This window comes from Pagrus pagrus (assembly GCF_965226575.1).
Source record: "Pagrus pagrus genome assembly, chromosome: 1".
Taxonomy (NCBI): Eukaryota; Metazoa; Chordata; class Actinopteri; order Spariformes; family Sparidae; genus Pagrus; species Pagrus pagrus.
In genome coordinates, this window is record NC_140185.1 from 30,740,353 (window position 1) to 30,762,675 (window position 22,323).

The 22,323-nt window shown below is 44.5% G+C and overlaps 1 protein-coding gene across 2 annotated transcripts in view; it reads left to right on the top strand.

Moving 5' to 3' along the window:
- LOC311259628 (semaphorin-4B-like) overlaps nucleotides 1–22,323 on the top strand; it is a 56,776-nt gene that overhangs the window by 27,294 nt on the left and 7,159 nt on the right. For both annotated transcript variants that reach the window (XM_084356876.1, XM_084356877.1), the window contains exons 3-8: nucleotides 14,014–14,174; nucleotides 14,911–14,973; nucleotides 15,484–15,582; nucleotides 17,709–17,820; nucleotides 18,302–18,418; nucleotides 18,761–18,918. In XM_084356876.1, the coding sequence (XP_084213002.1) occupies nucleotides 14,014–14,174; nucleotides 14,911–14,973; nucleotides 15,484–15,582; nucleotides 17,709–17,820; nucleotides 18,302–18,418; nucleotides 18,761–18,918 (710 nt within the window). The remainder of the gene's footprint in view (nucleotides 1–14,013; nucleotides 14,175–14,910; nucleotides 14,974–15,483; nucleotides 15,583–17,708; nucleotides 17,821–18,301; nucleotides 18,419–18,760; nucleotides 18,919–22,323) is intronic.

Consider the following 22,323-nt stretch of genomic DNA (forward strand, 5'->3'; position numbering starts at 1 on the left):
CTTAGAAATCCGCTACAACAGTTGTAATTTCAGTCAACCACACAAAATAATACAATTTAGTCTAGCTGAAGGTGACCTGAGAGAAACAGCTAGACATTGTGTGTAATGAAGCAGCCCCCCTGCAGCAGTCTAGTACTGACACAGACATGACAGAGACCACGAGCGCCTGCAGCCCCGGATGCACGCGTGTCAACGTGCAAGACGGCCACTCAACAAACACCACTTTTCATAAACACACGCAATTATAAGTTTGTTCCCTCTGGTTATTTTTCTTCTCAGATTAGATGTCACTTTGCATAAAATTGTGTTGTTTTTTTCACCCCGAGCGTTGACAGAACTGGGTGAAACATGCGCGGCTCAACACGCGACTCTTCAAGTTCAACAATTCGGGGGCTAGGAAGTATTGTGCAGCACTCACAGAGCCGGGCTTTGTACCTTCACAAGCACTCGGTCCTTCCCTCCTTCTGCTGCTGATTGAGCGCTCGGTATTGTCCAGCTGAACGCAACAATTTATCTCACGGATATAAACTTAATGTGTCTCCTGGTGAATCTGCTGATTGAATGGGAGACCTTTCTGCACCTGACTTCATCACTGAATGTAATTACTTCACACCGCAGCACTCCTTATTATAATAACAACTGTGGATTAGGCTTTTATAATGTAAATACATGCTGCCGTTGTTCGCTATTTGTGCAGCTAACAGCTTTTCGGCAATTGATTGATGCATTATGGGAGCTTATGACAAATGAGGGAGAAGAGAAATAAGGTCGCTGTTTGGATGCAGCTCACAGGGAAATTGACTGGCTCACTAAACACTATTTTTTAAATATCCTGTGCTGGAAGCGGACAGTTCTGCATAGCTAACAAGTTGCTTCTTAAAATTAGGTTCCTGGTTTATGTATTTTTATCCTGTCTTTGCATCTGTTTTGCACCACTGCTCATCCAGGCAAATATGCCGATCCAGCAGCAACCAAAGTACAGGCTTAAATGGATGTAGGGGTGCGTTGGCTCCTGTAAACACTACCTGTCTCAATCTGAAGTTCCTCCTTGCGAAAACAACAATCTGACACTTGTTTCCTTCACTCCTCAGCCAACGCCAGTGAGGCGTAATGCTCTAATTCACATGCACCCATCTCAAACTGGCATCGCTTATACCCAAGAAGAACCTTTCACATACTTGAGCCAATTTAATCCATTTAGTTCTTTTGAGAAACAAGTTAAATGGCTCAAGGCTGGTTCCCAGCAATTAAGTGTTTTGCAAACCACTGATGTCTCTATTTTGTACCCCCACTTTGCTTTTACTCCGCTCGGCATTCATAATTTAAAATTTCATGTATTTTGACAGCAGCAGCTTGTGATTGAGTTTCTTTCGGCTGGAGCGGTGACAGACAACATGCTTCTCAGCTGATAACGTGGCGTAGAAAATCGTATTTAAACGTCACTGACACTGATTGTAACCTTTTCATTAAGAGTTCAGCTTTGCATAAACAGGGTCTCAGCGCCACTCACATGCTAAACGTTTCGTATACAGACTAGCCTCGATTCAACCCGCACCATTCACGCAAAACATGTAAAGCAGGTCACCCCTTTAAAACCTCCATTCTGGTGTGCACAGTCGGTAAGAAAAGAGAGAGGACCCTTGCTCAACGCGGCCTTTTTTCCTGGAAAGGCGTCCTTTTTTCCTTTTTGTCCTCCCTGCCTCTCCTCCCGCTCCTTCCCTCTCTCCTAATGAGCCAGGCTAATCTCTCATGTGCACTGAGTGGAGGTTTTTGTGGTTTCTGCAGTGGGAGAGCTCGTCTGTTTTTCATTATGGCTCTAGTGCAGAGAGGCAGCACAAAGGATCATGGGACTTGAAGCAGTAAGCATCGGTTAAGCATGCGGCATGTATCGCTGTTAGATATCAGAAACTTCTCGGGCAGGATGTTGCTGTCTTTCTCCAGAGATCCGCTGAAGGGATGATTTATTTTTCCTCTTTTATTTTGCTTTCGCTTGCAACAACAAGAAGAAATGAAAGTTCTGCACAAACTTAAAACAGTTTATATTAATGAGCTGGTTGGGGCGTCTGGCAACCACTTGATCCTCTTTTATTTAAGTCTAACTCAAGTACATGAACTGAGTTGTGTGTCATTCTGGATCCTCTTAAAGGAACAGTTCAACATTTTAGGAAATATAAATTATTATTCTTCTCGTCTGTTAGATATAATATACTACATTCAGCAGATGTTTAGCTTAAACGGCTAGCCTTGCTCTGTCTGAAAGTAACCAAATCCACATACTAGCACTAAAGTGCAAACAGTCAACCCCCCCACTCTGAGCGCTTTCAGTCTTTTAGTCGATGCCTGTCTGTGTGTTTTGGCCTTTCATACACATGCAAACGGTGTTTTAGGTCACGGAAATCTGACCTCCTGGAAAACTCATTCCAGGGTGAAGATATTCAGAAACCCCGCTGTCAGCGTTTACATCAGGATGGGCAGAAACGGAGATTTTCGGAAATTGTGACAATCATTGGCAAATGTGAACTTGGAATATGTTTGTGCGTTGATGGGATATATGTCATATTGCTTAACGTTATATTTAGAACGACTTTGATGATGCAGACATGGAAAAGATAGACAAAAACTGCTGCTTACAGTGTTTTGCTGACAAAATGGTATCATACAAGAAGCTTCTGCCTCGTTCATGGTATTTTCTGTCACTAAGCAACCGACCGGAGTATAAAGTCTGCTTCCATATGCTCAGTGTACGTGAATAGCCATGAGAAATGCGTTTTTCCGGGGTGTTATTATGAAGCGGTGCTCGTCTAGACAGAGATTTTTTTTTTTTTTAAATATGTACATGTGGACTAGGCCTATAATAGAGCTGTGAAAGCATCTGCCAGCCTGTCTGGATCGCCTGTCAGTCTTCATTTTCCCAGGGAAATGTTGTGATTGTGACAAAATAAGATAGTGAAAGCGAAGTTTATAGGGAACCAATCGAAACGCTGTTCGAACTGTTTTAACCGTAACATCGTGCGAACATTACTTCATAATAAAATTAAGCAAAAAACTTGTAAAACATTTCCATACACTGATTTTATCAGCTTCGCTTGACTACAAAGTTCATAACAAGCTCCTCATGTAGGCTAACACATGACGAGAACATGTTTTTCCCACAATGCCAAAGTATTCCTTTAATTATCAACTACAGTGATTGCAGTGTTTTATTTGTTCATCCTATAAACTGTTAAATTTTAATGATGCAACCTGGTGTTTATGTGATTGTAGATCGTGTATATCCTGCTGCGTGCCCTTTTTTCTTTATCCATGAAAGGTAAATGATAGTATAGATATAACACAAGTGCTGATAGTCAGTGGTGTATCTTATTGCAGGTAACTTTGTTTTGAATCTTGCATTTAACTTATATGTGCTCACTATCCTAATTTTCACAAACGGGCGCCCAGAGACTCTGTCAGTGTCTGTTTTCTACACCTGCTTTGTAGGTAATGTGCTGAATATGTAAACAAAGGAATCAGTCGGATCCTGAGGGAACATTTTCACTCTCAATACTTTCACACAGGCTTGGAGAAGAAAAATCAAAATGGCCCTTTAAGCCGAGCTAGCGAGCATGCTGTGTTTGCTCAGTGTACACAGTGTCCTTTCCCGTTTACGTTTGGTTTACGTTCGGCGAATATTGTGCTCTTTCTCTCATGCATGCTAATCCACTGACCTTGGCAGTGTGCGGATCGCAGTGCAGAAACAAGAGGAGGGGCGGTGAGAGGGGGGTCAGCCCAAATACTCATGACATGCTCCGATGCCCACCTAAAACCCCGGCAAGGACACGCCCACTGATCCTGAAAGGAAAGCGGTCTGTGGCTTCCAGCAGAGGTGGCACTCACAAGTGCCTGCACATAACGCCATAACAGCCGCAACAATGGAGCGTAATTACTGCACATCAACTCCTTCTGTTTCAGACGTTTTAATGGCTTCACCACTTGCACGCTCCAGGGAATGTACAGAAAAGTTCAGTCTTTGCAGATTTCGATCAGGGACATTTGATTTGAAGAAAATGGCAAGCAGCAGGAAATAATGGTGTAGCTGTTAATTAAGATGGACAGAGAGGAATGTGAGGTTAAAGAGAGTCATTAGGTGTTTTTTGGACTGCTGGGGTGCAGTGTAGAGTTGTCCAAAGTGAAAGGAGGTTTGCCTCATTCCTATTAACACAAGACATGTTCAGTTTTATAGTTACTGTGACACAAAGATGACCATATTTTATCTTCATTGTGTGATGAGGAGGTAGGATTTATGTGGTTTCTGTGGTGCTGGCTGTAAATCACTCTGGACTACTCATACATTGACCATACATTTTATTTATGCTTTTGCAGCACTTCAGTGTTTCCATTGCCGTCATAAAAAGCATTTTCTTTGTGTATGCACTGCTTTTACCACACAGACCTTTGATGCCAATCTTACAGGAAGATAATCCGAGACTTGGACCCCGTTCACAGAGCCACTTCTTGCATCTTGGGGCTGATTGGATAACCTCAAAAATTGGATCTGATCTCAAAAAACTGACATAGCATCTATATCAGGACTGATCATAACCTGATTGCTCAAAGGTGTACATACATCAGTCTGTCCAAGATGTACACATGATGTGTCCCCCCCCACACACATACTGTAACAGTGTCAGTAAGCAGTTTTCTTATACATCCATAGTCTGTGTCCTCTGTCCTTGTGCTGCTCTCTGTGTGTAGGTCTTAAACTGTATATAGTCACAAGCTCAAAATAGGCTTTGCCCCCATTAACGTCGTGTCAGTTTCTATGAACTCTGCTGTAGAATGAAACATGGTGGCACTTTTGGCTCTTTCTTTAGTTTCGTTTCTGCAGAAAAGCATTTAAACATGGGCTCTTATGGGAATTTACTTGCTTTTGGAGTCGGCTTCAAGTGGCCATTCGAGGAATGGCAGCTCTTCTGCGTTGGCTTTATTTGTCAGCGCCCTAGATGTTGCTGCTTCAGTAGTCTGACTTGCCAGATGTAAACTGTTGGTGTCAAGTATTTAATTTTTCCCTTTCCTTCCGCTATCTACGTATACTGTTTTCAAAACCCCCGTCGCTGCACGAAACAACAACAACCTCTAAGCTGCAACCTGCACACTGAAACTGGCAAGTTACTGTAGCACTACCAATGGCACGGATGTAAACAAGCTAGCAGCTGTTACCTTTTCTTTGGCAGGGATTTAGCCATTTTGATTCCAGGCGTGCAAAATGAGTTTCCCCTAAAACTATACTGCAGGGGCACCGTCGCTGCATCCTGGGTTAAAAACCACCCACGATGATTTTGATTGCAGTAAAAACATGCAAACAAGCCAGACCGTTTTTTTCCCTCCCCCTATACCAGAATGAGACTCGGTGCTCTTAGCGGAAGTAACGCTGCACTAAGAAGACTTACATGCTAATTGTTGTCATAAGCTACCACAAAAATGTGCTCATTTGTAAGACTGAACTTCTTGCTCATGTGAATATATTTCAAAATTGATATGCATTATGGCAAATTAAATAAAATCCTTCTATACCCGTAAAAGTTTATCACTACCACTAACCATTATTATCTTAAAACATCAAGGCACAACAGAAATAAGCGTGTGCTCATAAATGCGCTCAGGAAACACTTGAGGTTTTTTACTTTTGAGTCGAGGCAGAGCTTAAACGGTTAAACGCAGTCGTCTCGTGTATCTTTCATTAAAAGTCAGAACTTTCCTGATTCCGTTCCAGTATGTTAATACGCTCCATATGCCTCTTATTCCTACTCGTGGGTGAATGTAAAAAGAGAGAGAGAGAGATGTGTGTGTCCCCGTGAGGCCTGGCTGAATATATTATATAGACCGAGCTGAAGTATTCTGTTAAAGTGTCTCATTTTATAGGAATCCTATCCGTCTGATCCTTAAAAACACTGGTTTTGACTTGATCAGCGACGACAGCTGACGGTCTGCTGTGCGTGCAGGTGTAGCACTCATCGATCCATGAGAGGAAGCGTCGTCCTTTATCAATCTGAATGACACCTGTTGACGGGAGAGATGGAGTCGGATCAGGCCGTGTGAGGGCCGACTAATCCTTATGAGCCAAAATATGGAGGCTAACGCAGCAGGTGTGGATATCCTGAGCTCACCGGGGTCCTGATAGCAACATGACGGCAGGAAATGGATGTGACAGTGAAGATGTGTGTGTGCGTTCGTGTTTGTGTGCGTAAGAAAAGCCATTAGCAAAGAGCGTAATCCCATGTGCTTGACCACTCTTCGTCCTCAGTTACTTTGTGGTGGATGAGTAGAGAGCAAGAGACCCCAGTTTCGACTCCAGGCCGCTCTTTTCATCAAGTGCCTCTCCAGAGACGCACACACACACACGCATACGCACACACTTTCAGGGTGGAGGTGTGTGTCTGCATGCTGCGGTAGCACTTAACGACCTTCAACACATGTCAGTCCAAAGTGAGTGCACTTAGTACGCTGCACACAGCTGCAGTGGTGCCCTAAAAATCGACGAGAGTGCGCGCTGGAGAGACGTATGGAAGTGTACTTTGATGGGACTCGAGCTGAAGCAGGAACCATCTGCGGGCATGTGCGAGCCAGCTGGATTTGAACGTGTCCAGTGCCAACAAAAATGACATTATTTCTCTTCAAGTCCGCTTGGCTGAGCCGTGGATACCGTGTCATTTATCAAGCCAACTTTCTTTGCCTGTTATTTTCTGTGTGCATATAAAGATATGAAGAAATAAAGAAAGCGTTTGAAGTCCTGGTTGATTATGACCCTGGAGGTTGCTAGTGATATTTTAACACTCATCAAGCAGCTTTTTTTGTCAGAAAAACAACAAAGCAACATGTGTTTGTTGTTGTTTTTTTGTTTTATTTAGATGCATTTCTGATCACAGCTGTTGAATTGAATTGCTTCACAATAAAAGCCACTCTGTGCAGGAAATGTTGCATTAGCAGTAACTTAATATAGCTTCTATATGGCAGCACTGCATCATCATTTCCTGTCAATCTGTGAGTGAATGCATTTCAAGCCAATGTGTGTATGGCGGACCCTGCCATCAACGATGGAAACTTCGATATGGAGAATTAAATACAGAATGTAAATACTTTCAGGGCTATCTTTAAAAAAAAATGCTGTATTGTATTATTACCCCTTTAACATTATAAATACTAAAATTCTGAGTTTGAATTTCTTCTGCAAAACTACAGAGTGCCTCTAAAACCTTTACACTAAAACCATGTTGCCTTTTCTTAGCCTGTAGTTTTGGGCCTCAATTCCACATGAGCACTCAAAGATAAGCAAGACGGCTAAATCTGAGTGTATCAGACTCCAGTGACATCTACAGTCTCTTTCCTGGAGACTGTAGGAGAGAGAGAGGGAGAAGCAGGCCACACATGACAAGATCAGGCACGTCTGTTTTGAATTGAGCATGTGAGGCAAATTATAACGACTATCTGTGTCTGAAGAACTCACTCCGATTCCACATAGTGTGTCTCTCTCTCTCTGTGTGTGTCTCTGGGAGCTAATAGCCAGGATTTTGTAAGCTTTCAGCAGTGATAGACCACTGCGCTCCATCGCTCCGCTGCTTTGAGTGTTGGTTGGGTGCGTGCCAATTCAGAGTGCATCAGGATGACACCTAAGAGCCAATAATTACAGAGCGGAGCATCATGCCTGTGTCAGCCCCTTGTTATTCTGCTTTTAGAGGTGCACAGCGCTTCATGCGCTGACCTCATCCTTGGTACATTTGTGTCGAGGCGATGTTGTTTTTTTCTGTCCGAGGGTGAAGGGAACATTTTCAGCATTTGGGCTTTTACAGTACACACACCAACTGCTCCACATTTCCTATGAATGCTCACTCATCTCGTGGTGTGCTGTTGTTGCCCTGATTCTGAGCCTGCACATGTAACCATGTGGCACCATTAACACCTCTTTGCTGCATAATCCTCACACGCTGCAAACACTGGACTTGCACACCGTCGGGCTCTGGTTATTATCTGCAAGGTGCAGCCGTCTCTCGGTACGATGTGTACACACTCACAAACACACACGCATAATTCGCAGCATATACACACAATATAGCAGCAGGGCCACAGCATCGTTCCAAGTCATTACAAACAACATGTGTGAGCACTACAGACACTGTAGGTGTCACAGTCTCTTCTGAGATTGATTCAGCGCTGTCAGCTTTTATTTACAGTCCAGGAAAAGTGTGATTTTTTTTCATCTGCCCCCATTTCTCTCTGTCTTTGTCTGTATCAGGTTTTGTATTTTTTACTCACGGTGCATTTAAAATAATAAAATCCACCCATGTAACCGACGCTGAGGACACCATTCATATTAAGATGAAAGAATATTTGTGAAGTCTCTTTCAAGTTTGCCCCCAGCTCTTGCAAACCAGCCTGCCACTTCATCAGAGGTCCGTGTCCTCTGACTGTGCAGACAAACAGTGTTTCTTCACCGACTTGGCTGGCGGACTACAGCAGCAACACAGAGCCGGGCTGCTCTCGGTTGCCAGTAGTCACCGACCAATAAATTACCATCACTTCGCCCAAATATCAGGAGGAGCAGCGCCGTGATGACCTTGAAGTGACTTGTGTCGGCCTCTGTCAGGGAGCTCCAGGGCCGCTATCCAGTCCGTTGTCAACTCATGTCAAACAGAGAGCCTTGAAGCTGTGTGTGGTTGTGTGGCTTTGGCTGGCGAAGGGCAGAGATGGATAGATTTTTTTTTTGTAAATTTGTGTCTTGCATGCGAGATAAGCGGAGCTCGGTGTGAGATTAATATCAGCTGTGCTACACTCTCCTCTCCTTTGGATTTTCTCTGCCCGGCTGCAAGTGAACCCCTCTGTCCCCGTTGCCCCCGCGCCTTGTGACTTGGCTCATGCTGCTTTAGTAAATCTGGGGCATGTTTACAGTCGGGGCTTTTAGGAGTGTCTTGGCAGGCGAATGCCTACCAAGCAGCCAATCAATCGCCCCACCCTAGGAGTACTATTAAACCCCTTGGAAAAAAAATAGGTTGATCCTGCTCCATTTCGTCTGAAATATGATGCCTGCCAAAGTGCCGGCATGTATTTTATTACTCAGCGACACTGTGGCTGCAAGCTGGCACCCTCTAATGATATCTTAGTTACCTCAATGGTGAGTAAGCACACGCTGAACAAACTCAGCTGCGATGTGAATGAAGGGATTCAGAGCCGTGCAAATCTCGATGGTGTCGCTGTGCTATTTTGGAGCTCTGGTAAATCGACACTGATGGAGTGAAGGTAAAATGTGTTTCAATCTTAAAGGTGCACTGTGTGGTTTTGGGGAAGAAATTTTAATCAGACGAGAAAGATCTTTACTGAATAAACAATCTTTGTTTTCATGACTGAATAAACTCGGAAAACAAATATCATGCAGTGTCATGCAGTTTCACTTTGAAGCTAGAAAGATGGCAGGGTCCGCCGAATATAAACAAACAGTGTTCTGTGGACCTTATGTTCCTCTGAGAACAGTTTGTTTACTCAGTTATGGAAAAAAATAAATATTTCTGATTGTGTAGTATTACCTCATTTATATTGTAAATATTGAATTTTTTTTCCCCCAAAACTTCTTAGTGCCCCGTTTCTAAAGTAAAAACAAATAAGCAATATAAACAAGTGATGATAAAACAAACATTACATTTCCTAAGAATCTTCCATCAAGAGCACTCACTTTGGTAAATACACTAAAGTTAGATAGGAAGATTGGTACCACTGTCATGTGTGTACATGAAATATTTAGCTATGGTTGGCAGCCAGGCGGGTTAGCTTAGCATAAAGACTGAAAACAGAGGGAAACAGCTAGCGTCTCCCCGCGGACAAGCACCTATTTCAGCCCATGCATGTTGCACAGTAAATCGGTTTACACTAATTCTAGCAGAATTCGTTTGAAGAGGCCGAACTATTATATAATATACATATGGAAGAAATTTTAAATAATCAGTGGAGTGAGTACAGAGATGATTGGAGGCACAGTTACAAGACTTTCCCCCTCGTGTGTCTCCATTTTAATCCAAGAAGTTTGTAGCTGCTCGTTGTGTGTGTGTGCACAGAATTAGTCTGATTCTCTCACTACAGAGCAAACACTTCTTTGATCACAGAGCAGCTGCTCTCTGAAATCCTCTGTGATCTGACTTGTTCCTGCTATCTTTACCTCCGCTGATTAAAATAAGAACATCGCAGTGAATGAACACAATGAATACGCTGCCAAAATTAAATTTCACCTAATTGCCGAGAGGTTGTTATGTGCCTGTGGAGAAAGACAGTCGGTTCATGAGTGTTTGTTAGTTTTTCATGAAGACTCTGTTCTCTCAGCTGTAGATTGTCCTCGATCCTCATCTTTTGAACTCTGCTACTGCGCTCTAGTTTGGACCATTGGCCAGTTTCTCTTGCAGCTTGTAGGCTTTCACAACCATGGCGAATTGAGGCTGAATTGGTTGTACTAACCAAGTCAGCAACGACAATAAAGCGGCCAAATTGATGGTAGGTGTGATGTGATGAGCATTAGCAGAGGTTGAGGGCCCAGCCTGGTGACAGCCAGCTGATTAAACAGGCCGGTGATGAATGGACCTGGAGCCTGGCTGTGAAATGGCCTGCAGATGCCCAGCATTCTGCCGCAAGCATGTCAAAACACACAACTGACCCGCTGCATCGGGCAGCGCAGAAACAGAAGAAAGCCTTGAGTTTTCGCATCCTGACACAGCGTCTACGTTCGTTACTGCGTGACCTTCTGCCCTTATCAAAAATCCATCCCAGAGTGCTTTGAAAATAACATTTCCCTCCCCTCTGTCTGCATGTCTCCTCATAGGTCATCGTCTTAAACCAATCTTCCTGGTTACCACAACTCCCACTCAGTGCCCTGACCTCAAACCCCTCCCTCCATGGAGCCCCAGACTGCTCTCCGAGTAAAAGTTTCATGAGTGTGCTCTCCTCCGCTCGTTATTCCATTGTCTGTCTAAGAGGATGTCACTGTGATTTATGTCAGAGAGTTTTAATATGCCGAGGGAAGGCTGTTTTTGGTTCCAGTGAATGGCCAAAACTCAGGGGAGCCGTGACAGTCAAGCTATAATACGTCCCCCTGTTGAGAAGAGAGACGGCTCTCCTTTGTCTGCCAACGGTGGCGTCCACTGGGACTGACTATAGCTGTCTTTATGAGCATTTAGAACATTTTTAACAGACTTAATTCACCTTGAAATAAAACCAGTTTTTCCTTCCCCACTGGGGTCATTCAGGACAGAGGAGGGGAAATACACGTTTTCCTAAATATGACAATAGGAAGTCTTTTTTTATTTTTGAATCCCCTCCCTGGATTTTAATGACAGGCCCCTCTCTTCATTGACTCCAGATGTCACCACGGTTTAAACAGAATGAGGGCTGTTGATCTGCAAAGGGCCTCAGATTTGATTTTGGACACGATGTGGCTTGCGCAGCTGGCTTTCACTCCCATAAGGGGAGGACGATCGTCTGCCAAAGAGCCTCGAGTGTTAGATGAACCATTTGTTTGCGAGCATATTGAAAAGTTTAAGTCGTGGGTTGTAAACATTTATTGCTGTTTACTGGCTCCCTTTGCGTTATGGTCCAGTGCACCACCTGGAGTGCTGGAGATAAACGCACTGCTAGTGTCTTTTCTTTACTGTCAGAAGTGACTACATTTGAATTCAGTTTCAGCTGGTTGTACATGAGGGAAAAGGCCGTAAACGGTTTAACTGCGGCAAATATTAGTGTTGACGACTTCAGATACGAGCCAGTAATCTTATTTGGATAAGCAAATGGAGTCCGTGACCCCAAGCGCTTTGGCGTGGGGAGCACATCGAGTGTGTTTTAATATGTTTGGAATGGAAGGAAACGGATAAACATTTACATAGATGGTCAAAAAAACTGCGAAGAGCAAGAAGTATGTAAGCAGAGGACGCAAAAATATGTGATTGCTCATATCCCATGTCTTTGTTGACCTCTAAAAGGACCGTTAGTCTTGTTGATAGATACCAAGTGATAACATTCACCAGCTCAGCTGTTGTTTCCCTGAGGATGACGATGCTTGAAGGTCCTGATAACCCACTTTTCATGACATCCTGGACCATTTGATGTCATTTTTATTGGGTTGTTTGAGCAGTTTATCACACTGTGACCAATTGTCAGACTCACTGCCTCTCACAAAAATCAATCCAAACCTCTTGAAACGCCACTTTCATATTGGAAAGCAGCAGTAAAAAGCCGCTGCTGGTGCCACTGCAGAGGATCCTGGGCTGTTTGCGACACCGAGGGAAATGCTATAAAAGGAGCAATGTGTACATTGAATCTGTGCCTCATCACAAGAACTATTCAAGGCTGCAGTGGGAAGGGAGAGATGCGGGGGGAAAAAGTAACTCATTTGACTTTCGGCCCACTGCTAAAGAGATCCATCTGAAGAGGGTTTGGCGAGCGGCAGAATGAAGGTGATTTAGATTGGTGTTGAGTAGAAGAGGCTTTCACCTCGCTGCCAGTAGAGAGCTGGCCAGCACAGGAAAGTGTGGACGTGGCTCGCTGGCACACATGTGACATGTTGTCATGGAGCTACAGTAGCTGCTGGCTGCCACCACCGGAGAGGGGGGATGAACAGAGAGGATAGTCCCACACAGAAATGATGCTCAGCCTTTGTGTCATGAATTGATCTGAACTGAAGCTCTCCGCTGCAGTTTGTGTTGTGCTGTAGTTGGATGTAATATGATGTCTGTCCACTTGTTCTTGTTTCCTGCTTGATTTGTTCTTCCAAGAAGATTTCCACATTTCCTTGGAGCGCTGTCCAAATCGTTCATTTGTGTTTGGCCAACAGGTCCTGTAGGAGTGGAAGTTATTGTGTGTTGATTTGTGGCAGTCCGCTGTGGTTTTAGGGCGTTCAACATGTGTGTTTAATAATGTTAGAACGAGGTACCTAAAGCCCTCAACCGTTTAGTGGACAGAAACCCGAGGCTTTTATTTTGAAACATTATCAGGAACACATTGAGGAAAACTTATTGACTTGTAGTGTTCACATGCATGGGCTACTTGAAAATGTCATCACTGCCATCTTTTCTCCAGTTTCACTCATATGGAGATATTGTGCGACTTGAAAACAACGTGTTGCAGTTGCCCTGATGGACTGTAGTGCTGCTACACTCTCATTATGTTCCTTGAGAAAGCGGCTTGGTCTCGCGCGACTTCTAGTGGCTAAATTCGGTATTTCGCCATGTGCGTTGGAATAACGCCTTGGAAGTCGGAAAAAATTAGTTGCCATCATATGACCCTGAAAGATGGCGGACGAAGTTTTAACATTGTTTTGATGGTAAGAAACTTTTTTTTGGCATCCGCGTTGCTCCCACATTGAGATCGTCCCAACACTTATATACAGTATAGTATAATGTCACGATAACAATATAAGGACTGTACACTGTACATTTTTGCACTTTTCTGCCTGTGTCGTTTAATGATGTCAATTATATGATTCACCTCCACTTCACCTTTCAAAATAAAGTGCTCTTCTTCTTGGTCTTTACTTGAAGTCTCAGATTCAATTTGTTTTTCCCATTTCAAGCATGTCCAGGCACTTTCTGGCTGGATATGACGAGCGAAACCCATGCATCCGTGTGATGTTTCGTGCATCCTCACCAAACGAAACATTTTATCGGGTATTTAGTATCTAATTACAGCAATAAAGCGGTTTTTATTTCTGATCGTGAGATGAAAGTTTTGAATCCTTTTGAAGCCCTTTAAAAACTCCTCAACATGCATTTTAAATCCCAGCGCTGGGATATGGAATAAATTGTTCTTCTCCCTTCTTCACAGCTTGACGGTATTGAGAGCGTTGTAAATTGGGACCTATTTCTGTGCTTGTGATCACATTTATGTGTGTTCTCGTACTTTAAGCGTCAGGATTAGGTTCTGTACCAGCCTGTTCCTCTCTGTTCTGTCCTGCTATGTGATGCTAATCTCCAGTGTGTGCGTGTGGTTTTTTTTCTTGCCGTTTCCCAGATGCAAAGGAGAGGTCGGCCAAGAGATTCTCTGTGGACGGCGTCTTCAATTACACGTCTCTGCTGCTCAGCCAGGAGGACGACATGCTGTACGTCGGAGCCAGGGAGGCGCTGTTCGCCCTCAGCCTCTCGGACATCAGCAAGACCAAGCTGCAGAAGAACGTGAGTTATCGCAATGCCAAGTGGGGGGGAAATTGCAATGAAAATATGGGCTGGCAGAAAAATCATGCAGCTAATCGTCGAATTTTCTTTTCCGAGTTAAAGGAGACCCATTATGCTTTTTAGTTTTTTTCCCTTTCCTTCAGTGTTTTTATATCCGTTCTTGAAAGTTTAAAAGGTCAAAGTCCGCACCAACAGAAGCTCCTCTCTCCAACAGAAAACACTGCTCCTGAAATGCCTCGTCAGTAGACCCGGCGTTCATTCCTTGACTTTGTGACATCACACTACATCACCATGTCGGACATTTGCATAATTTATGCCAGGGCACTGAAGAATTGATTTAGCACAACTGCTCTGTTGTTGTTGTTGTTGTTAGCGGTGCTGGGTCAGGCATGTGTGAGCCGACCTATCAGAGCAGAGTGGGTATTCGGGACGGTCGGCCTCAAAGAGACAGGAGCTAAAACAACCCTGTTCTAGTGGTCACACAAAATCAAATTATGAACCTGAAAATGAGCATGATATGTCTCCTTTAACAATGTGGTTTGTAAATGCAAATTATCCGAGTTAAATAATTGTGAAATGAATAATTTAGGGACTTACTTGGCTCCATATGTTGCGTCATCTTTATTCATTTCCACACGACAGTTCATCTTTGTGTATGAAGAAACTTCTCTGTAGAATCGGCGTGCTTCCCTGAATTTCGCATGACTTATTCAAGGTTTTTCTTTATCATCCTCAGCTGACGTGGGGCACTCCTGCCGGAAAAAGAGAGGAATGCAGCTTCAAAGGGAAAAACCTGGAGGTGAGAGGCACCTTTTCACCGCTATTGAACATACCTCTGGAAAAAAGCTCCATAATGACAATATCGAAAGTGTGGATTTTCTTGTCTCTTTCCTATCTGCCCTCTCCGAGTTGTTTCGCTGGTGTGTGAGAAGATAAAATGAGCATTGACTTCTGTGTTGACAATCGTTTCCACCAGTTACAAATAGATTCATCAAGTGTGCAGGCTCGCCAGGGGATTGCTCTTTTCTCTCTCTCTCTCTCTCTCGCTGTCTGTTACCTTGTTGTCATACCAGCTGTTGTTTCCCTAGGCACGAACCTTGCTAATCTTTGTACCGCAGTGTACAACGCTGGTCTGTGTATTACAGAGCCCACCAGGAAACTGCCGTGTGATGCTGGAGGACGGAAACATTTTCATGTTTCTATCGAACAGTTTCTGAAGTATTTGTGTCTGTCCGACAAAATCCGTTTCTAAGAATTTCTTATGGATTCATAGACCTCACACTTGCTTTTCCCTTTGTTCCCCATCCAGACTGATTGCTTCAATTACATCAAAATTCTCCTGCGGCTGAACAGCACTCATCTCTACGTGTGTGGCACTTATGCTTTCAGCCCTATTTGCGCCTACATCGTAAGTAATGACCTCTCAGTCCAACAGAGCCCTGATTTTTATTTCTCTCCACTTCTCTCACTGGCACAGCGTTTGAATTCTGATGCATTTCTTTGCTGTTCTTGAGGAATCAAGCTCTTTTATCCACCATGTCAGTATTGGATCTGTTGCTATCCGAGCGTAACCAAACGCTGCTGAGGCACTTTAGCCAGACAAGTCAACAGGGGGTACACGAGCCGTGCGGTTTTGCAGCGAGAGGGAAGCGGTAGATCTGTTTATCTAGCGGAGGAGTAAATCTGGAGTGATGGTAACCGGCAGCAGGATGACATTGATTTCAGTGAAGGGGGGTCAATCGAGCTTGGCGACAACTTGGCTCAACAACTCGACCCCCTCCCTCCTCCTGCCTTGACGTCAGAGTGAAAGAGAAACAAGAGACTTCTCAGACTGAAGATGACTTGGCAGGACTTTGGGCCCTGAACCGAGATTCCAACTCTGAGCCCGGTTGGTCGGGGTGAACACTCGTCATGTCGACAGAGTCCAGAAGTGTGTGTGTGTGTCTGTGTGTGTGTCTGTGTGTGTGTGTGTCTGTGTGTGTGTCTGTGTGTGTGTGTGTCGCCCGGAGCGTTCCTACCGGCCAGACGCTCTCTGACTCGCATAATATTAACGTTAATAAATGCTTTATTTTTATAGCTGTTCTCAAAACAGTTGCAGGAGGATTTTACGGGCAGCGTTACACGAAGCCGAAGCCAAGAAGATACACTAAACAATCAGATGATGGACATGAATTCAAACAAGCCCCGAGTACAACAAGTCATAATGATGAAGCATGGGAAGATTTTCCCGGCAATGGAGGCGCTCTGTGCTGTCCTTTTTAAATAGAACGAGTTATTACTCTTGCTGCCCACAGACTTTTTTTTGCCTCTCTATGTTAATAGTCACATTCCCGTATGTACATTTAATTTAAAGGCTTTCTTGGTGACTGTAATTGTTCCTCCACCGACTGCAGAGAGGTGTCCTATTAAAGCAATTTAAGTGTAAGTGGCTGGCACAAAATCTACTGTCCCTGTTTTGAGAAACCATATGTCTTTTTTAGGGATCGACAGATTATTAGCTGTCAGGGAGACAGTTTACAAATATTTGGAACCGATGTATATTATATTGTACTTCACTTGATTGATTATTTCCAATTTCCGCTGCTTTATACTTCCACTCCACTAAATTTTGAAGGCAAATATTGTTATTCGCCACTTTGCTGTTTTTTCTATCATTGTAAATTGATTTGAGACAGCTGGTCACAAGGCGTCATCCACACTTGCAATAGTGCATCGCGCCAGCGTTTCCTGTTTGACCCTCCCTGTCTGTTGACGCCAACATTTTTCAAACTCTTTGCTCACTGTTTGTAATGCGGCTCTCTGTTTAAATGGTCCAACCCTGAGATTACTCAAGTGATGTCACTCTTTCAGACACAACAAATCTCCACGAGAGCCTAAATAAGACGTAATACAACTGTTACTCAGCCTGAAGTGGCGTACACACTTGAGCAAACAATATTATATATACCTGTGTTTCAACCAGCGACAGGCACCTAGAGTTACTGTGGTCTGTTTGTGGACAGGCATATTTAAAGTATTTTTCTCTGGTGGTCCATCCATCCTTTGATACTACTCTGTCTGACCTCACTGATGACATGAATCTTTAAAAAACGGGTTACAAGTGTATCATTATAAGTTTCAATGAGGCTCAGTAATTCCCTGAAACAGCTGGCCACTGCAGCTCTTAGCAAACATCACCTAAACTGTACTAAAGGGTTGCATTTGGGCGACTGTTGTGAGTGAGGAATTAATGAACATTAGCAAGCATTAATTGCAGCAGGATGGTGCATGTGGTGTTGACTCACAATAAACTGCAGCAGCTGTGTTCACAGCCTTTGACATACAGTAGCCTGAAGACCCGGCCTTGCCTCCAGACGGAGCTGCTGTGTGTTCAAAGTGACCTAAAAGTCGGTCCTACTGTGTGTGTTGTAGTGAAGAAGTGGAGACAGCGAGCTGGAGGTGGCTGAGCTCACTTTAGCTCACTCTTTACTGTAAGTACAATTTAATTGGACTGTGCCTGAGGGACATTTTTTGCTGTTTGTGTCTCGTCTCCAGAACACGTCAACATTCGCGCTGGAGAGAGACGAAGTGGGCGAGGTCGTGATGGAGGATGGGCGCAGTCGCTGTCCCTTTAATCCAGAGTACAAATCCACTGCCATCATTGTTGGTACGTAGAATTACACACACTTCTTCTTGTTTTCCTCCCTTTGTGTCACTTTAAACATTTGGAAAGACAAAGACAAAGGTATGATTATGAGTGGCTTCTTGCTGGGAAACGGGCTCAGGCTGTTCTGAAGCCATACTTTGATGTTAACTACCACTTTGATTCAGTAATGAGTCACGATGTGCCTGCTGATGCTGTTTGTCTGCCTCAGCCCTTCTGATAAATAGCCGGACACCAACAGACGCTGTTTGTGTTCAACTTCTTTAACAAGCAATTAGGGAATAATTGAGCTGGATATGAGCGGAGGACATCATTTGTCTAATCCCTCACTCATAAACGCTCGCTCTAAACTACCACTGACTTCATCTGTTGCCGTTAAAAAAGCCCCCAGCACATCATTTATTTGAGGTTTATTATGCTTAATTAATAGCAAATTAACTTCTTTATTTAAAATCTTGCAATCTTTGTCTTTTTTTTCCTCCAGATGGTGAATTGTACACGGGCACCGTCAGCAACTTCCAAGGGAATGAACCAGTCATTTACAAGAGTTTGGGTCAGGGAACGGCTCTGAAGACAGAAAACTCTTTAAAATGGCTGCAAGGTAAAAAAAAAAAAGGCACATCAGATTGGACTGTGTTTCTTTTTTTCCCCTCTACAAATCTCCCATTATGCACTCAACAGAGCAGATAAGCTCCAAAAAGTAGCGATCATTAGCGAGGCAAGGCCGGCTAATGCATGCAGACGGAGAGTCCTATCAGACGGCGCACATGGACTTCAAAACACAGCTCGTCTGTGTGATCTCTGACTTCTCTCCGAATTTACGAAGGCACAAAACGACTGAAAGCACAGTTCCATTGCATTGATGATAAAATTGTAACGTGTCTGTCTCTCTCTCTCTCTCTAACCGCATGTTTCCTTTTGTGTTTTTCTATTTTAAAAACAGATCCCGTCTTTGTCGGGTCGGCTTACATCGAGGAGAGTCAGCCAATAGGCAACCCCGTGGGAGACGACGACAAGATTTACTTCTTCTTCAGCGAGGCGGGGAAAGAATTCGACTTCTTTGACAACACCATTGTGTCGAGGATCGCTCGCGTGTGCAAGGTAAGACACCTGCGGTTGGGGTGAGGTCATTGCACAAGGAGGCCCGTGCAAAAGTAAAGAGGCGCAGCGGGCTTCGAGCTTCCTCCTGATAATCCTTGATACAATTACCTCAAAACAAGGCGGGACGTTCCCATGTCAAAGCACGTTTGGCAACGTTTAACTGAACGTCACAAGGGTGCAGACGCAATGAAAATCTGTCACTGGTGCGTTAAAGCGCTTTTTCTGTTCGACTGTGCAAACATGTTTTCAACAGATTTGGTTTCCCCGTGCCTGAATCATCCTCTCCTCCTCACCACGCCGCCCTCCCTCCCTTTTCTCTGCAATGTCATCTCCCCCTCTCCTTCCATCTCCCTCACAATGTCAGCTGCACTCGTCCATCCCTCCAGCTCTCTGCCTTTCTCCGCCAGCGCTTTGAGCTTTGCAGGCATTATTAGTATTCAAGGGTGCTTCGCAGCAATATGAAATGCTTTTTTCCACTCTACTATATGGCCTGTTTTTTGTTGCAGGCAAACTGTAGCAACTGCAGAACTCGCTCGCATCGTTTAAACCGCCGACGTCATCCCCCCCTCCTCCCTCCGCGAGAGTTTAGTTGGGTCGATCACCCTGAATAATCAAGAGCAGACTTTATCCCGTTTCACCTGTCATCGGATCAATTAAAACGGCTATGAACCTGCCTGATATACACGCTCTCAGCATCCCTCCCTGATTGATGCCTCTTGTTCATGGAGGCAGTAATGTGAGTAATCGTGGGGACAGCATGTAATCTTAAGTGACAGCTTAATGACTTAGTCCTGCTAGGCTGTGGCACTCGGTGCTGCGACACCTTTCGAAGCCGGCGGAGCACCTCCTGGGTTCTATATATGGAAATCAGTGACAGAAAGGCCTCCAGACTGTGGCAAGCAGGCAAGCTGTTGCTGCAGAAGAACTGTGCAATAGAGACAGAAGAATGGCTTGCTCTGCTCTATAGAGCGCCTTTATTTCGCAGGAATGCAGCAGCCCTCCTTCTCCAGACTGACGTCTTTTCAGCCTCGCACTCTGTGGCAGTACAGTAGAGATGCAGGTGGTTTCTTTAACAATGCAGCCGCGAACGGCTTAAAAACGCTAACAGAGCAATGTATTGAGACGATGCAGAGGAATTCCTTCTACTGTCCAGTTTCTACTCGAAGAAATGATCGTCTGACTTCAGATAAAATTAATGTTGCACAACGCTGAGCAGCTCTTGCGACTAGCTATTTTGAAATTTTGTTTTTTCCTTTCCTTCAGTGTGTCAAATAGGTTCCTGTGTATGTAAAAGGACTTGAAAGTTAAAAAAAACGACGTCAACAGAAGCTCCTCTCTCCCACAGAAAACACTGCTCCTGAAGTGCCTTAAATGCCTCGCCAGTAGTACCGCCTTTAATTCGGTGACTATGTGACATCACACTACGTCGCCTTATCACACATTTGCATAATATATGCAGAGCTGACAGGAGATGCTATGAGTTGAGCTGGCTCAGGCGTGTGTGAGCTGACCAATCAGAGCAGACTGGGTATTCAGGAGGGGGGTCTTAAAGAGACAGGAGCTAAAACGGAGCGTGTCAGACAGAGGGGGAAATACAGTTGCCAAATTATCTATAAGCAGCTCCCGTTTGCACTGCACCCATGGATGTAAAGACGGTTATCTCTGGATTACTTAGATACTGAAGGAAACATAAACATCTGATTATTCTCAAGCTTACAGTTTATACTCGGGATCAGTGAGTCACACTGAATCTAAAGCCGTGGTAATTGTGTCTGTGTGTTTCGATTTCACCGAGTTATGACTCAGTCGAAGAAGGAGTACAATTTTGACGCAAATTGCAGCAATCAGGTCTTAAAGGCTTAAAAGTGCCTTAATTGCCTCCATGAGCTGTGTGTCGCTGCTGCTGCTGCTGCTGCTGCTGACTGTGTCGGCGAGTGGGCCCAGTCAGCAGGCTGCACCGCACTCACTAACTTCCTGTTGTTTCCAGAACGCAGACGTGTACCTGTCCACCTCTGTGTCTCTGCCTCACGTCCCTCTCCAACACATCTTCCTGAATCGCTTCAGGCTGACATCCCACACTATTTCCATATTCGCCTTTTGTTTCTCAGAATAGCGTCTCACGTCTGAACACACGCCCGGCCCTGTGTACTCCTTCGGTGTGCAGGAAAGGGCTGAACTCGGATCAGAGTTAGGTAACTGCCAAGTACGAGGGCCCCTCCCTAGAACACACTTTTCTCGCAGCCTGACAGAAAACATGCACTCCCTTCTCCCTCTGTGTCCCAGGTCAAGGCCAAATATGTGTAATTGTGGTTTTATCGCAATACGTGAAGTATTTTGGATGAGCTGGTTCACCTCATAAGATAAGATAAATCAAGGCCTCTTCAGCCTTTTTCGCAGTGTTCCTCCTAACTACTGTTTTGCTCGGGTTTGCCAAGTAATTGTGCTTCCGAGTTGTTTTTCCTCGCCCTCTTTCCCAACTGTCCCCCCTCCCTTCTTCCACTCCCTCTTTCAGTTGTTTATTCAGGTGTGCGCACTGAGGGACTGCGAAAAGAGCAGGCCGATTATGAACGCTGCGTGGCACCATTTTCTTTACTTTTCGTCGAGCTGCTTCTCAGGTGGACAAACGTGAGGAAAGTTGTGTTTGATACCGCACATATGAGCCAGTGTATTTTTGGAGGGTAGTTATCTGGGGAGGGAGGGGGGGAAGTGGTCGATTTGAAAGTACGAGCTGCGCAGCGGAGCACAGCAACAACAGCGGTGGACAGCTGAGAGAGCAGGAATGTGGTCTCCTCATTATGTGGACAGGCTACTACCACAGCCTGGTAATTGGCTCCCAGGGCCTGCAACATCAGTCCCACGAGGTTTCACCTCACCGTCGCGCAACATGATTGTTTGTGTGTAGCAGAAACAGAGAGGAGGAAACAGAGGAAGTTATAGTTTTGCATTTTATTATCTCCTCGTGCTGTTCTGTAGGAGTTGCTCGGGGTTTTGGAGGCCCTGCTGACGGGATAGTTTGGATACAAGGCTGAAAAAGCTGTCTTGAGATTGGGCGAGACCACTTGTTTTGGTCACGTTCCTCCTCCTCCTCCTCCTCCTGCTGCTGCTGCTCCTCATGTGTTTTCCAGCTTGCTGGCTGTATTTGGGAGGAGTTTCTTGTGGTGTGTGTTTACAAGCTCTTTGATAATTGCTGGTCCCAGCGAAACCCATCTGATGACCGTTTTTGTGAATATTTGTGACAGCGTAAAAAGGAGAATAAGCATCTGCTCTGTATGTTGGAGGAGAAGTGAGGCGTGAACCACTGATGTTGATTTCAAAGCTGTAATTAATAACTAACCATTGTCTGTTTTCAATTTCAACATCTCCTCTTCAAAGAGCAACTAATATTTATCTGCCACATTTAATCCT